This window comes from Phocoena sinus, chromosome 14, assembly GCF_008692025.1.
Source record: "Phocoena sinus isolate mPhoSin1 chromosome 14, mPhoSin1.pri, whole genome shotgun sequence".
Lineage (NCBI taxonomy): Eukaryota > Metazoa > Chordata > Mammalia > Artiodactyla > Phocoenidae > Phocoena > Phocoena sinus.
In genome coordinates, this window is record NC_045776.1 from 83,044,811 (window position 1) to 83,057,431 (window position 12,621).

Consider the following 12,621-nt stretch of genomic DNA (forward strand, 5'->3'; position numbering starts at 1 on the left):
GAAACATGGAAAGAACTGCAGGCTTAGTTGACAGCCATCATCAAAGGCCCCAACTTCTGAGTTTCCAGCTAAGGTCCCAGATAATGCTGGGCCAAGATAAGCTGTCCTTGTTAAGCCCAGTCCAAGTTCCTAGACCACCGAGCCCGTGAGCAGAGTATGTCCAGTTTGGGGGTCATTTGTTTTGCAGCTCTGGTAACTGCAACAATACCCTAGAGGTACTTGCACACGTTGGCACAGGATGTGTATATAGGAATGGTCATGGCAGTGCTGCTCATAACAGCAACAAAAAGAAACTGGAAGCAGGAAAATGGATAAATAAATTGTGGAATATTCACACAATGGAATATGACACAGGGATGAAAACAAGTGAATTAGTGCTGTATGTATCAGCTTGGATAAGTCTTACAAAGGAAAAAAAGTTTCAGAACAGTAAATACAGTATGATGGCATTTATAGTTTTAAGATATGGCAAACAAACAACACTGACTAAGCAAACATATAAACATGATGATACAAAGACAGACATGGGAATGACATTCACACCATTCAGACCAATTACTTCTAAGAAGGCAGAGGTGATCAGAAAAGGTACGTGGAGGGCCTCAACGGCATCTACAGTATTTTAATTCTTAAGGTGGGTGGTGGGTCGGTCTACATGTATTTGTTATATTACTCTTTATACCTTTGTATATACCAGAAATATTTCACATACAAATGTTTAAATAAAAAAGAATAAAAACTACATGTATCAACACGGCAAATCTTAGAAACAATGTTAAGAGAAAAACAGGTGGTAGAAGGATACAGTGCAATACAATTCATATATGGTTTACGAACATACGAAACATTACTATATATTGTTTAAAACAACGTGCATTTATAGTAGAAGTAAAAAGAACAGAGTGGGGATAACCAAGAGCACATTTAGCATAGCAGGCACCTCTAGGGTGGGAGAGAGAGGAATAGAAGAGTGTCTTTCAACAGTATCTACGGATGGCCAGTATATGGGGATTTAATGCATTACTCTATACCTTTCTGTGTGCTTAAAATATGTGACATGATAAACGTGGAAAAAGTCAGTGTTATCCCTGGAAATATTCATGCAATTTCAGCTGAAAACAACATTCTACCTATCCTTTGTGCTTCACTGCTACTCAAACAATGATGGGTTTTTAATTAAAAACAATGACATCCCAGAAGCAATGAACATACCTAGATCTTAAGTTTCTAAATACCATCTTCCACTTAAAGGAACCAGGGCTCCGGGGAAAAATGACTGACTTAGGGCCGGGGCTAGAAAAGTACAAGATGGGCCTGGAACATCTGGCTGTGGCAGGAAGTCTAGAATGACGGGAAACTGTCAAAAGGTCACAGAAGCCAGCTTCACACGTACCCCTCAGGCCAAAGCTAAGACAAAGCATCAAAATAATAAACAGAGTAAAAAAGACTACCTAATTGAATAAAATCAGAATCCATGAGTCCACGCTGATAAGCGGAAATAAAGAAGAAAGGAGGACTACTCCCTGCAGTCAAATGAGAGGGAATCATAGAAATAGAAAAAACACCATTTGGCAGCCGCCACAGTAATTAGTGGTTTCAGGCAAGACACATCAGGACATGCTACAGCTAGTGGGTAACAAGTTTGATGAGAAAAAGGTGATTTGCAGAGCCTTAAATTACCCTCTCATAAGTTACATGTAACTGCAGTGGGGGAGGGGCAGGGTATAACTTTACAGTGGAGACCCCTGGCAAACCCCACCTTCACCAAGTGGCTGGAGTTGACACCCACACAGTTCACACGTGCCTCCTAACAGGAAGTGCTAAGAGGGGCTCCTGTGCATCACGACAACCCAATCTAACTGTGAAGAAACACATACCCAAACTGAGGGCCATTCCACAATGTGCTGGCCAGCGGACTCTCTGCGATGACGGATGCAGTCCCCCCGCGCTGCCCAACACCGCAGCCACTACCTATGTGTGACCGCTGAGCACTTGAAATGTGGCCAGTGCAACTGGGGAACTGAACTGTTTATTTTACTTAATTGTAATCAGTGTAAAGTTAAATAGTCACATGTGGCTAGAGGCTACCATGTTAGAAGGAGTAGTTCTATAAAATAATTAGTCTATGATCTTCAAAGAGTTTTAAGGTTATAAAAGACAGAAAAACTGAGGATCTGCTCTAGGTTAAAGGAGATAAAAGAGATGTGACAGGTCAATGCAACATGTAGTCCTGGATCGGATCCCGAACAAGGGAAAAAAAGTTTCTTTTGTTATAAGGAATACTTGTGGTATAATTTGCAAAAAATTGAATGGCATGTATAAATTACTATATTAATGTTAATTTCCTAATTTTGCTATGGTTATATAAAAGACTGCCCTTGTTTTTAAGAAATAGACCTTGAAGTATTTAGAGGTAAAGATGCATTATATCTCTAACTTACTCTAAAAAAGTTTGGAAAAAAAATTATTTTTTTTTTGAAAAAATCTTTAAACTATATGTGGACCGAATGATAAAGCACATATTATAAAATGTTAACTTTCAGAATCTAGGTGAAGGTGAAATATGAAAATTATTCACACAACTTTTGCAACTTTCTGTAGGTCTGATGTTAAGAAGTACAAGTTTTAAAAACCAGGAGCTCATGTACTCACACACACTAAAATTATACTATTAATGTGTACGAATGAGAACAGTAATAACTGAACCATGTAAAGTTCTAATCACATATGGCACACTGAATGGAGCGTTCATATGCACTCCCTCCTGAAACTTTACTAAAATGACTATAAAGGAATAAAAAACATAGGGCTTGCTGGTATAATATGCCCAAAATGGTACTTTACCTCTGTGATTTTCCTCCTAATAACCCTAGTCTAATCATGAGAAAAATATTAGACAAATCCCAAGGGACATACTGCAAAATACCTGCCCAGTTCTCCTCAAAACTGTCAAGATCATTAAAAACAGGAAAAGTCTGAGAAACTGTCACAGCCAAGAGGAGCCTAGGAAGACATGAAGACTACATGTAATCTGGTCTCCTAGAGGGAGTCCTGGAGCAGAAAAAGAACATTAGGAAAAAAGCAAGGAAATCTGAATAAACTGTGGTGTTTACTTAATAATAATGTATCAATATTGGCTCATTGGGACTTCCCTGGTGGTGCAGTGGGTAAGACTCCCCACTCCCAATGCAGGGGGCCTGGGTTAGATCCCTGGTCGGGGAACTAGATCCCACATGCTGCCGCAGCTAAGAGTCCGCACGCCTCAATTTAGAAGGCTGCATGGGGCAAGTAAGACCCGGAGCAGCCAAAATAAACAAACATTAAAAAAAAAAAATTGGCTCACTAATTGTGGCCAAGGTATGGTACTAATGCAAGATGCTAATAACAGGGGAAATGGTGGGGGGCATATGGGAACACTCCACTATCTCCTCAATTTTTCTGTAATTCTAACTGTTCTAAAACATAAAGTAGTTTTTAAAAAGTAAAGTGTGACTGCAACTATAAAAGTTTTCAGATACGGAAGGCCTCAAAATTTGTCTCTTATGCCTTCTTTTTCTCAGGAGATGTACTCTAGCAAAACAGAGTTAAACCAAGAAAGAAGATATAGAATCCACACAAAAGGACAGATTCAATACGGGAAAGAAGCGAAGACAATTCCCAGGATGATGACAAAGGCAAGTCCTAGAAATCTGTGTATCAGACCTCGAGGGCAATCAGTTCAGACTGAAGCAAGGATACTGGGGAGGCGGGAGGAAAGGAAGTGCTATGCATGTTTAAAAACTAAGCAAGCAGATAAAGAGACAAGCCAATTATTAAGTCTAGGACAAATAAAAGTTGTAAGAGAAAGGAAATGTAGTCACTGAACACTGCAGCTTAGCTTTGAAAAATATTTGCATAGACATAAGAAACACTGAATTCTGATTCATTTATAAATGATAGTATATCATATTTAAAGTCTAAGACACCACTAACTAGAAATGCTATTTAATATTATTTACTAAAATACTAAGAGGAAAAAGTGCTGCCAATTAAAATATGACACTATAAAGATGCATTCCAATTTCTGAGTTGTTCAAATGTAAAAGAATAAACTTCGGGCTTCCCTGGCGGCGCAGTGGTTGAGAGTCCGCCTGCCGATGCAGGGGACACGGGTTCGTGCCTCGGTCCGGGAAGATCCCACATGCTGCGGAGCGGCTGGGCCCGTGAGCCATGGCCGCTGAGCCTGCGCATCCGGAGCCTGTGCTCCACAACGGGAGAGGCCACAGCAGTGAGAGGCCCGCGTACCACAAAAAAAAAAAAGAATAAGCTTCTCAGAATCAATTTAATACATCAATCACATTGGAAAGAGGGGAGGAGTGTTTGTTTGGGGAGCAAATGGTATAAGAAAGCTACACTGTGACCTTGCACAGAGGGTAGTCAATATATAATGTCTGAAACTGATGGGGGGAAAAAAAGAGCAATGTAAGTTTGTCACTTAGAAACATGGAGCAAAACTTTAGAAGGAATGGCTAAAAGCTGAAAATAATGGCTTCTAGGGTAGAGGACTCCAAGATAGAGAGAGGTGAAGAAGACTGCTGTTTCTCATTTGATATTTGACCATTTAAACCATTGACATGTATTACCTTCAGGAAAATAAATTTTAAAAAACAAAGCAGCAAGAATCAAATCTAAAGCTATCAGGAAGAAAATATCAACAGCCGAAATACTTTCAGATTTTACTTTAAAAAAAAACAAAACCTAAAACCTAATCCAGTTTCAATGTTATACAAATCTAACTTTTAAGTGAAATTAAATCAAAGTGAAAAATTTTATCAAGCCTGTTGTAAATCTGGTCCGTTGTACCTGCCAGACACACAGGTGCTGATTTAAGATAGCTCAAATGCTGCCCTGCCAGAGACAGAAAGGCGTGGGAGTGACACCATAGCTCTGAAAGCCCTGACTTCCTGCTTTAAGATAAGACCCAACTAACTCGATCAGAAAAGTCTACGTATATTTGCAGCTACAGCAAAGTTATGTAAAATGAAAATAAATGTGGAAAAAATCATAATAGCTTGTAAGACTACAATATCTGAAATTCCTTTTAGCCAACCACGTCACTGAGTTACTTGTCACTTACATCTTGAAACATTTTATTTTCTTGTTTTAGTCTTGCTTCTTTATCATCTGAGAGTTTGTAAGCATTCTCAAAAGCCTCTTCTAAATCCTGAAGTCTAGATTTCAGTCGAATGATGGTATTGTCTTTTTCTTTATTACTTGTTCTCATTTCCTCAATTCGTTCCTGCAAAATTTTGGAGGCACTGCTGGCTGCACTGAAGCGTTCTCTAAGATCACTCTACAAAACAAAGACAAGGATAATACACTGTTTTTAATAATAATAATAATAATAGATGTCTCAATAGCAGCTAATAATCTGTGGACATTAAATATAAAAGTAATAAAACAAAACACATAAATGGAAATGAACAAATTTGATATTCTGTTATATCCTGGGATGGAGACTAGAAAGGATTACCCTATAGAATAATACACAGAAAACCACTGTCTGAGGCACTCTGATTCCAGGACTCACCTGTAGATGACTTTAATGAGGAAAAAATAACCATGGCTATTAGAGAAATGATTCCAAAGGCATAGCTGGAATTTGTAGCCCCACATTAATATTTAGAGGGAAAAAAAGCATTTCTTACCCTATTCTCTCACTTACAATGAAAATAAAAGAGAAAATTCAGAACATCTGATATGTTAATATTCATTGAACAATCATTAATTGCAAATCCACTAGATGGCAGGCACTAGGGTGCTAGAAATATAAGATTAACAAGAGGACTTCCCTGGTGGAGCAGTGGTTAAGAATCACCTGCCACTGCAGGGGACACAGGTTCAAGCCCTGGTCCGGGAAGATCCCACATGCCATGGAGCAACTAAGCCCGTGTGCCACAACTACTGAGCCTGCACTCTAGAGCCACAACTACTGACCCCGTGTGCCACAACTACTGAAGCCCATGCGCCTAGAACCTGTGCTACACCTCAATGAGAAGCCCACACACCACAATGAAGAGTAGCCCCTGCTCGCCGCAACTAGAGAAAGCCCGTGGGCAGCAAAAGACCCAGCACAGCCAAAAATAGATAAATTAATTAATTAAATTAAAAAAAAAAAGATCAACAAGAAAGGTCCCTGACTTCATGAAGTTTATAGTTTAAGAGGAGACAAAGATAACTTAAAAAAAATCAAAACTATCCCGGTTTCAGCATCAAAAAACAACAAAAAACAACAAACAAAAAACCCATCAAAGACAAAGAAACAATGTCTAGAATATAACTGGCATTTTGCAGCAAAACACTGTTTGTAAAATTATGCACAGAAGAATAAAACTTGGTAATGCATGGGAAAGAAAAGTTATTTAAGAGGAAAGGTTAAGCATTCCTAGTTATACACCCAAGAAAACTGAAAATGCATCCACATAGAATCTTGAAAATATAAATGTTCATAGCACTATCATTCATAATAGCCAAAAAGTGAAAATAACCCAAACATCCATCACCTGATGGATGGATAAACAAAATGTGGTGCATCCATACTACAGAATATTATTCAGCCATAAAAAAGAGTGAAGTCCTGGTCCATGCTACACTATGGATGAACCTTGAAAACCTAATGCTCAGTGGAAGCAGCCAGACACATGAGGTCACATACGGTTTGATTCCGTTGACATCAAGTACCCAGAATAGGTAAACCCAGAGAAACAGAAAGCAGAGTAGTGGTTGCTCATGGCTGAGAAGAGCATGTAATGGGGGAGATGGCTAAGAGGTTTGGGGTTTCTTTCTGAGTGAGAAAAAAGTTCTAAAATTAATTGTGGTGATAGTCGCACAAATTTGTGAATATACTAAAGACCACTGAATTATACACTCTAGAAGGATGAGTTTTATGATATGCAAATTATATCCCAAATAAAAAATAAAATTTTTAGAGGGTAAAAGTTTATAGTATCATATGAAGCCAGCAGCATTCAAAATATAAATGTAACAATAAGACATCCTAAAGGAGAAGACAAGCAACATACAACCAATGTTTTTATAAAACTGTTCATTTGTCTCTAAAGTTCAATTAATAAAAAAGCTTAAATTTTTAACATTAAGCCACTAGAACAACAAAAAATAGAGTACTTACTTACCACTTCTCTTTCCAGCAAGTTATTCTTATTTTCAAGTGTTCTCACACGACTAGTAGCTTCATTCAGGGCACTATCTAACTGGCCACATCTAAAAACCATATATTGAAACAAAACAATCAAAGACAAGATCCTTTCTCTTAAAAGTATTATAAAAATCTAACTGATTCTCCAATATATTAGGTAAAACAAATTCTCCAATGTTAGCCAAGACTAAGGATGCCATTTTAGTAAAATATATCCAATGAACCTGATATTATAGTATCCGGAAAAAATTAAAAATGATATGAAAAGATCCCTAAGAAGTATTTGTACATTCACGTTCATAGCAGCATAAATTCACAATAGCCAAAAGATGGAAGCAACCTAAGTATCCACCAAGGATGAATGGATATAAACAAAATGCAGTGTGTGTGTGTGTGTGTGTGTGTGTGTGTGTGTGTGTGTGTGTGGTGTGGTGTGGTGTGTGCAATGAAGTACTAGTCAATGTTAAAAAGGAAAGAAATTCTGACACATGCTACAACATGGAAGAACCTCAAGGACATTATGCTGAGTGAAATAAACCAGACACAAAAGGACAAACACTGTGATTCCATTTATACAAGGTACCCAGAAGCATTGAATTAATAGCAACAAAGTAGAATGATGGTTGCCAGGGGCTGGAGGGAGGGGGTAATGGGGAGCTATCGTTTAATGGGTACAGAACGACAGTTTTGCGAGAGAAAAAAAGTTCCAGAAATGGATACTGGTGACAGTAGCACAGCAATGTGAATGGATAAGGCCAGTGAACTGTAAACTTAAAAGTAGTGAAAATGGTAGATTGTTATTTTATCACATTAAAAAATAAAAATTAAATATGCAAGATATAGAAAACTGCATAAAATAACTTGATCTATGAAGAAAATGTATATGCATTATAATTTCTGGAGGGATGCAAAAAATTAAGTCTAGGATGTGAAAACAAAAGATGGGGTAGAAAGACTCCATATTAAATCCTTCTGTACTATTTCAAATCAGCATGAATGTTATTCTTATAATTAAAGACTTTCTTTGTAAAGTTAATTACCATAGAACCTCAAAATAAGAAAATACATGGAAGAATTTGGTCACCATTTTGAATCAGTGTTCAATGATGTGCTGTGAATAAAAGCTAATATTTATTCGGCACTGACTACACACTCAGTCTTTGTTAAGCACTTTGCATTTGTCCTCACAATCCTGTGTGTTAGGATTGTCATCATTCCCACTTTACAGATGAGAATACAGAGACAGAGAAGTTAAGCTCCTCCAGAGTCACACTGGGATTCTAAGCCAGGCAGTCTGGCTCCAGAGTCATGCTCCTACCCACTATGCATTAATGCCTTGCAGAAATGCAACACTGATGAAACTGTTCTTGAAACAAAGATCACTAAATAGTCAAGTGTTGCTGTGTTGTTATTTTTCTGTTGTAATTACCTCACTGATTCCGGTATGCCAGAGATCTCATCCCCCAAGTTGCAATTGTGTGACAATATAAGTGTTAATGGTCCCATCTGCAATAGCAGTGGGATTCCCCAATTTGCAATTTTGAAATTTGAAAACAATTGCTGTGTACACTGACAACATAATATTGGTTTTTGTCTTGGGTAAATCGTTTTTCCAGTTCTAAATAACTGCAACTTCTCATTTTGTTTCTCCTGTCCTCTGTAACACAGTTTTATATGGTAGGCCAAATCAAGCCCTTTAGGGGTACTGGTAGGAGAAAATAATGCGTTGCTCTTCATTTGCACGCTATCAGTACATTTACTCCACTCCCTAGATTGCTGTTGTTACTGTTATAACACGACCACTTATTTAAAACCCTGACTTCCAATTTGCTCCTCCTACATTCTCTCATTGCTCCACGTGCTCTAGCAGCTTCTAGACATAAAAGATGTTTTAATTAGCTCCCCTTCTTTGGCACCCCGTCTTTGACCTAACAAGGTCTGCTGGTCGGCTTCTTTCAGACTTCTGTTTTCCAACAGGAAGTACCTGTGGTCATCTGTGCCTTCTTAAAAAAACAAAACAGAACAAAAATAAGAACAAACTTCCCCCAGCCTGGTATCTACTCTTTTCTTTTTGTCCTAGAAAACCTAAAACTGGCCTTTTTTCCTGGCTCTTTTCAAACTACTTCTCTGCCATTGTACCCCCATCGCCACCACCAACAGCAAAATGGAAGCTATAGAAACGATCAGGATCAAGACAGCATGTTAACTACCACAGCAACCACACACTAGTATAAAAGCTAGTTTTCCGGACTTCCCTGGTGGCGCAGTGGTTAAGAATCCAACTGCCAATGCAGGGGACATGGGTTCGAGCCCTGGTCCAGGCAGATCCCACATGCCGCGCAGCAACTGAGCCCGTGCGCCACAACTACTGAGCCTGTGCTTTAGAGTCCGTGAGCCACAACTACTGAGCCCGTGTGCCACAACTACTGAGCCCACGTGCCTGGAGCCCTTGCTCCACAACAAGAAAAGCCACTGCAATGAGGAGGCTGCGCACCGCAACAAAGACCCAACACAGCCAAAGAGATAAACAGATAAATAAATAAAAGCGAGTTTTCCTAGAATTCTCCAAATTAAACTGTTAACTGGATCAGATTTCAGTTCCCTCCTAATCTTTTCTCTAGGGGTTTTGTCTTTTTTGCCCTAGAGAAGACTTTGCTGTCACCTAGACTTCATCAGTTTTCAATCTGTTTAATACCATTTGTAAAGTATGTTGCAAGTATGCTGTTATTTTTTTGGCCGTGCCGCATGGCATGGGGGATCTTAGTTCCCCGACCAAGGATCGAACCCAAGCCACCTGCAGTGGAAGCGTGGAGTCTTAAATTAACCACTGGACAGCCAGGGAAGTCCCTCAAGTACGCTGCTATTAATACTAGTAAAAACATCAAATTTTGTAAATGATTCTCTCTCTCTAAAATAAGTGGAAAGCTATCCCTAGTTATAAGACCGTTCTCCCCTGTGTGTCTATGGTTTTTTTGAATGAGATAACTGTTTCCACAGGTTCATGAGTGTCTGGGTTAAAGTTATGCATTTCTGGGTATGAAGAAAGGTTGAGAACTGCCCCAGGACATCAATCATAGACTTATTAGGGAATCCAGAGAGCATTAATTCTCCCATAAATGACATTCCTTTACATATACAAAATCTGCTCAACTATCTCAGTATTTCGCCCACACAAAACAAATGTCCTCATCAATTATCGGTGTTTTGTAAGAGGACGGCTCAAATCTTTATTTTTTGGCTGCACCCTCGGCTTGCGGGATTTTAGTTCCCCAACCAGGGATTGAACCCGGGTCCTAAGCAGGGAGAGCAAGGAGTCCTAACCACTGGAGTGCCAGGGAATTCCCTCAAATCTTTAAAAATAATTACTTAGGCAAACATGTTTCTGTGTGAAAATTTTCAAATCTAAAGCACACGTTTTCAAAGTGTTTTAACATCATAATATGTTATACTTTGGGGAAAATAATATATTCAAGTTGGAGAAACACTAACTTTACAGTTAAATTATAAGTCTTACCTGTCTACAAGAATTTGATTGGTTTTCTTCCAATCTTCAACTGCAGGAATTTCTTTTGCCTCCAGTTTCTGTTTCAAACTATTTATTTCTGACTCATAATAAGCTCGAAGATCTGCGATGTGTCGAGCATGCTTTTCCTTCAGGTTCTGCCTAACCCTGTTGGTGAGAGGAAAAAACATCATTTAGAAAGCATCTCCTCACTATCTCAATAAGAAAAACCAAGAACATAATGATTCTCATACATAAAAATACAGCCTTTTTCCTTTATACACCCACAGAAAATATAATAGATTAATACACAAGATGACAACTTATAAGGCAAAAAAAAAAAAGACATTAGTTTTTAGATGGTCTACCTTATAAACATTATATTATCTTTTTAATTTTTTATACATTACTGAAGTTCAATAAAAACAATTTTCATCATTCAAGCAGACATCATAAAAAACCTATTGACATTACAAGCCATTCACTGAAATACATACTTAGACAATATCACAGGATCTTCCAGGGAAGTCAGTGAAATGCATTCTGCGACACCACTGGCTGTACTGACTGGAAGCTGGGACTGACTGACTGAGGCAAAAGGTACCAGGCCAGTGTTTTCTTCATCTACACTGTTGACTGAGATGTCGTTACTACCAACAGTATATACTGCAGGAAACGTGGAACTGGTCCTACTTTCATTTTGGAATGCATGATTTTTCCAAGAGTCCACTGGAGACACTTTTGTACTTGAAGGATATCTTGGGAATCCAGATAACTGAGAAGTAACATGACTTGCTTGTGAAAACGAGTCTATGTCAGAGTGACTAGCCATACTAGGTTCTAGAACGGAGTCCGGTGAGAAGGATATTCTGTCATCAAGGGCATTCAAAAAGCCATGTGGCTGAATCCCTGAAATCTGCTGACTTGGCTTCAGGTGTAACGTTGGGTCTAGAGTCAGTACCTAGAAATAAGACAGACAACAGTAAGCTCTCGCCCTCTGTACTCAGTTTTCGTTTTCAAGTGAGTAGGCTTTAGATCTCCTAGGGAAAAGGAAGCTCAAGATGAGAGTTAAGAGTCATGAGTCATCTTTCATTGTCACTCAGCAGAGTGCTGTCAACTTTACCTCCGGTGGATGATTTGGGTTGGAAGCAGAAGGGAGATTCCTCTCAGGTAACTGCTTGTTTTCCCTCTGTTTTTTATAATAAATATCCTTCAGTGATGGTAGCTTCATCTCATTACTAGTATTAGACTTAAAGATATGAAACAAAATTATTTAAATATTATCAACGAATCAATGATGAAAAAAGTTTACTTTCCTGATATCAAGATCAGCACCATAAAAAGATTTTTGAAAAATTTAAAATAAACTGAGATGCCAGACTGCCAGATTTGTAATAAGAGTTTGGAAGTCATTACCTATTATGAGGCTCCCTCAGAATGAAAAAATTTTCATACCCTCTAACAATAAATATTAAGGGGATAATTTAAACCTAAGATATTTAGCGGCCTAAGAACACTTCCAAAGAATAAAATCCTTGGTAATCTCCTTACTCAAAATAAGAACAAAGTTTCGAGGTAAGAAAAGACTTCATAATGAATGAAGGAAGCAGGGCAAGAAACCTTCTGGCCAGATTAATTTCCTGTGACTCAAAGGGACAGGTGTCAAAAGGTGGAGTTCCCCAGCTCTGTAGTTATATTCGTGTTTAAGAGTTGGCAGACAACAAGAAGTGTTAAGAAAGAAGTTACCCAATCAAAATAAGATCCTTTTTTAATTAGTAAAATAAGAAGATATGGGGACTTCCCTGGTGGCACAGTGGATAGGACTCCTCACTCCCAATGCAAGGGGCCCAGGTTTGATCCCTGGTCGAGGAACTAGATCCCACATGCATGCCGCAACTAAGAGTTTGTATACCACAACTAAGGA

The 12,621-nt window shown here is 38.5% G+C and overlaps 1 protein-coding gene across 14 annotated transcripts in view; it reads right to left on the reverse strand.

The window, feature by feature from the left end:
- The window catches only part of MPHOSPH9 (M-phase phosphoprotein 9), a 54,788-nt gene that overhangs the window by 22,584 nt on the left and 19,583 nt on the right, over nt 1–12,621 (reverse strand). For 11 of the 14 annotated variants that reach the window (XR_004345338.1, XM_032602344.1, XM_032602341.1 and 8 more), the window contains 5 exons: nt 11,821–11,946; nt 11,195–11,658; nt 10,710–10,865; nt 7,173–7,260; nt 5,117–5,332 (listed from right to left, as the gene is read on the reverse strand). Coding sequence is in view for 13 of the 14 variants with exons in the window: in XM_032602344.1 (XP_032458235.1) it covers nt 5,117–5,332; nt 7,173–7,260; nt 10,710–10,865; nt 11,195–11,658; nt 11,821–11,946 (1,050 nt within the window). In the remaining variant the exon portion in view is untranslated. The remainder of the gene's footprint in view (nt 1–5,116; nt 5,333–7,172; nt 7,261–10,709; nt 10,866–11,194; nt 11,659–11,820; nt 11,947–12,621) is intronic. The other 3 variants (XM_032602350.1, XM_032602346.1, XM_032602347.1) reach the window with 1 other exon arrangement.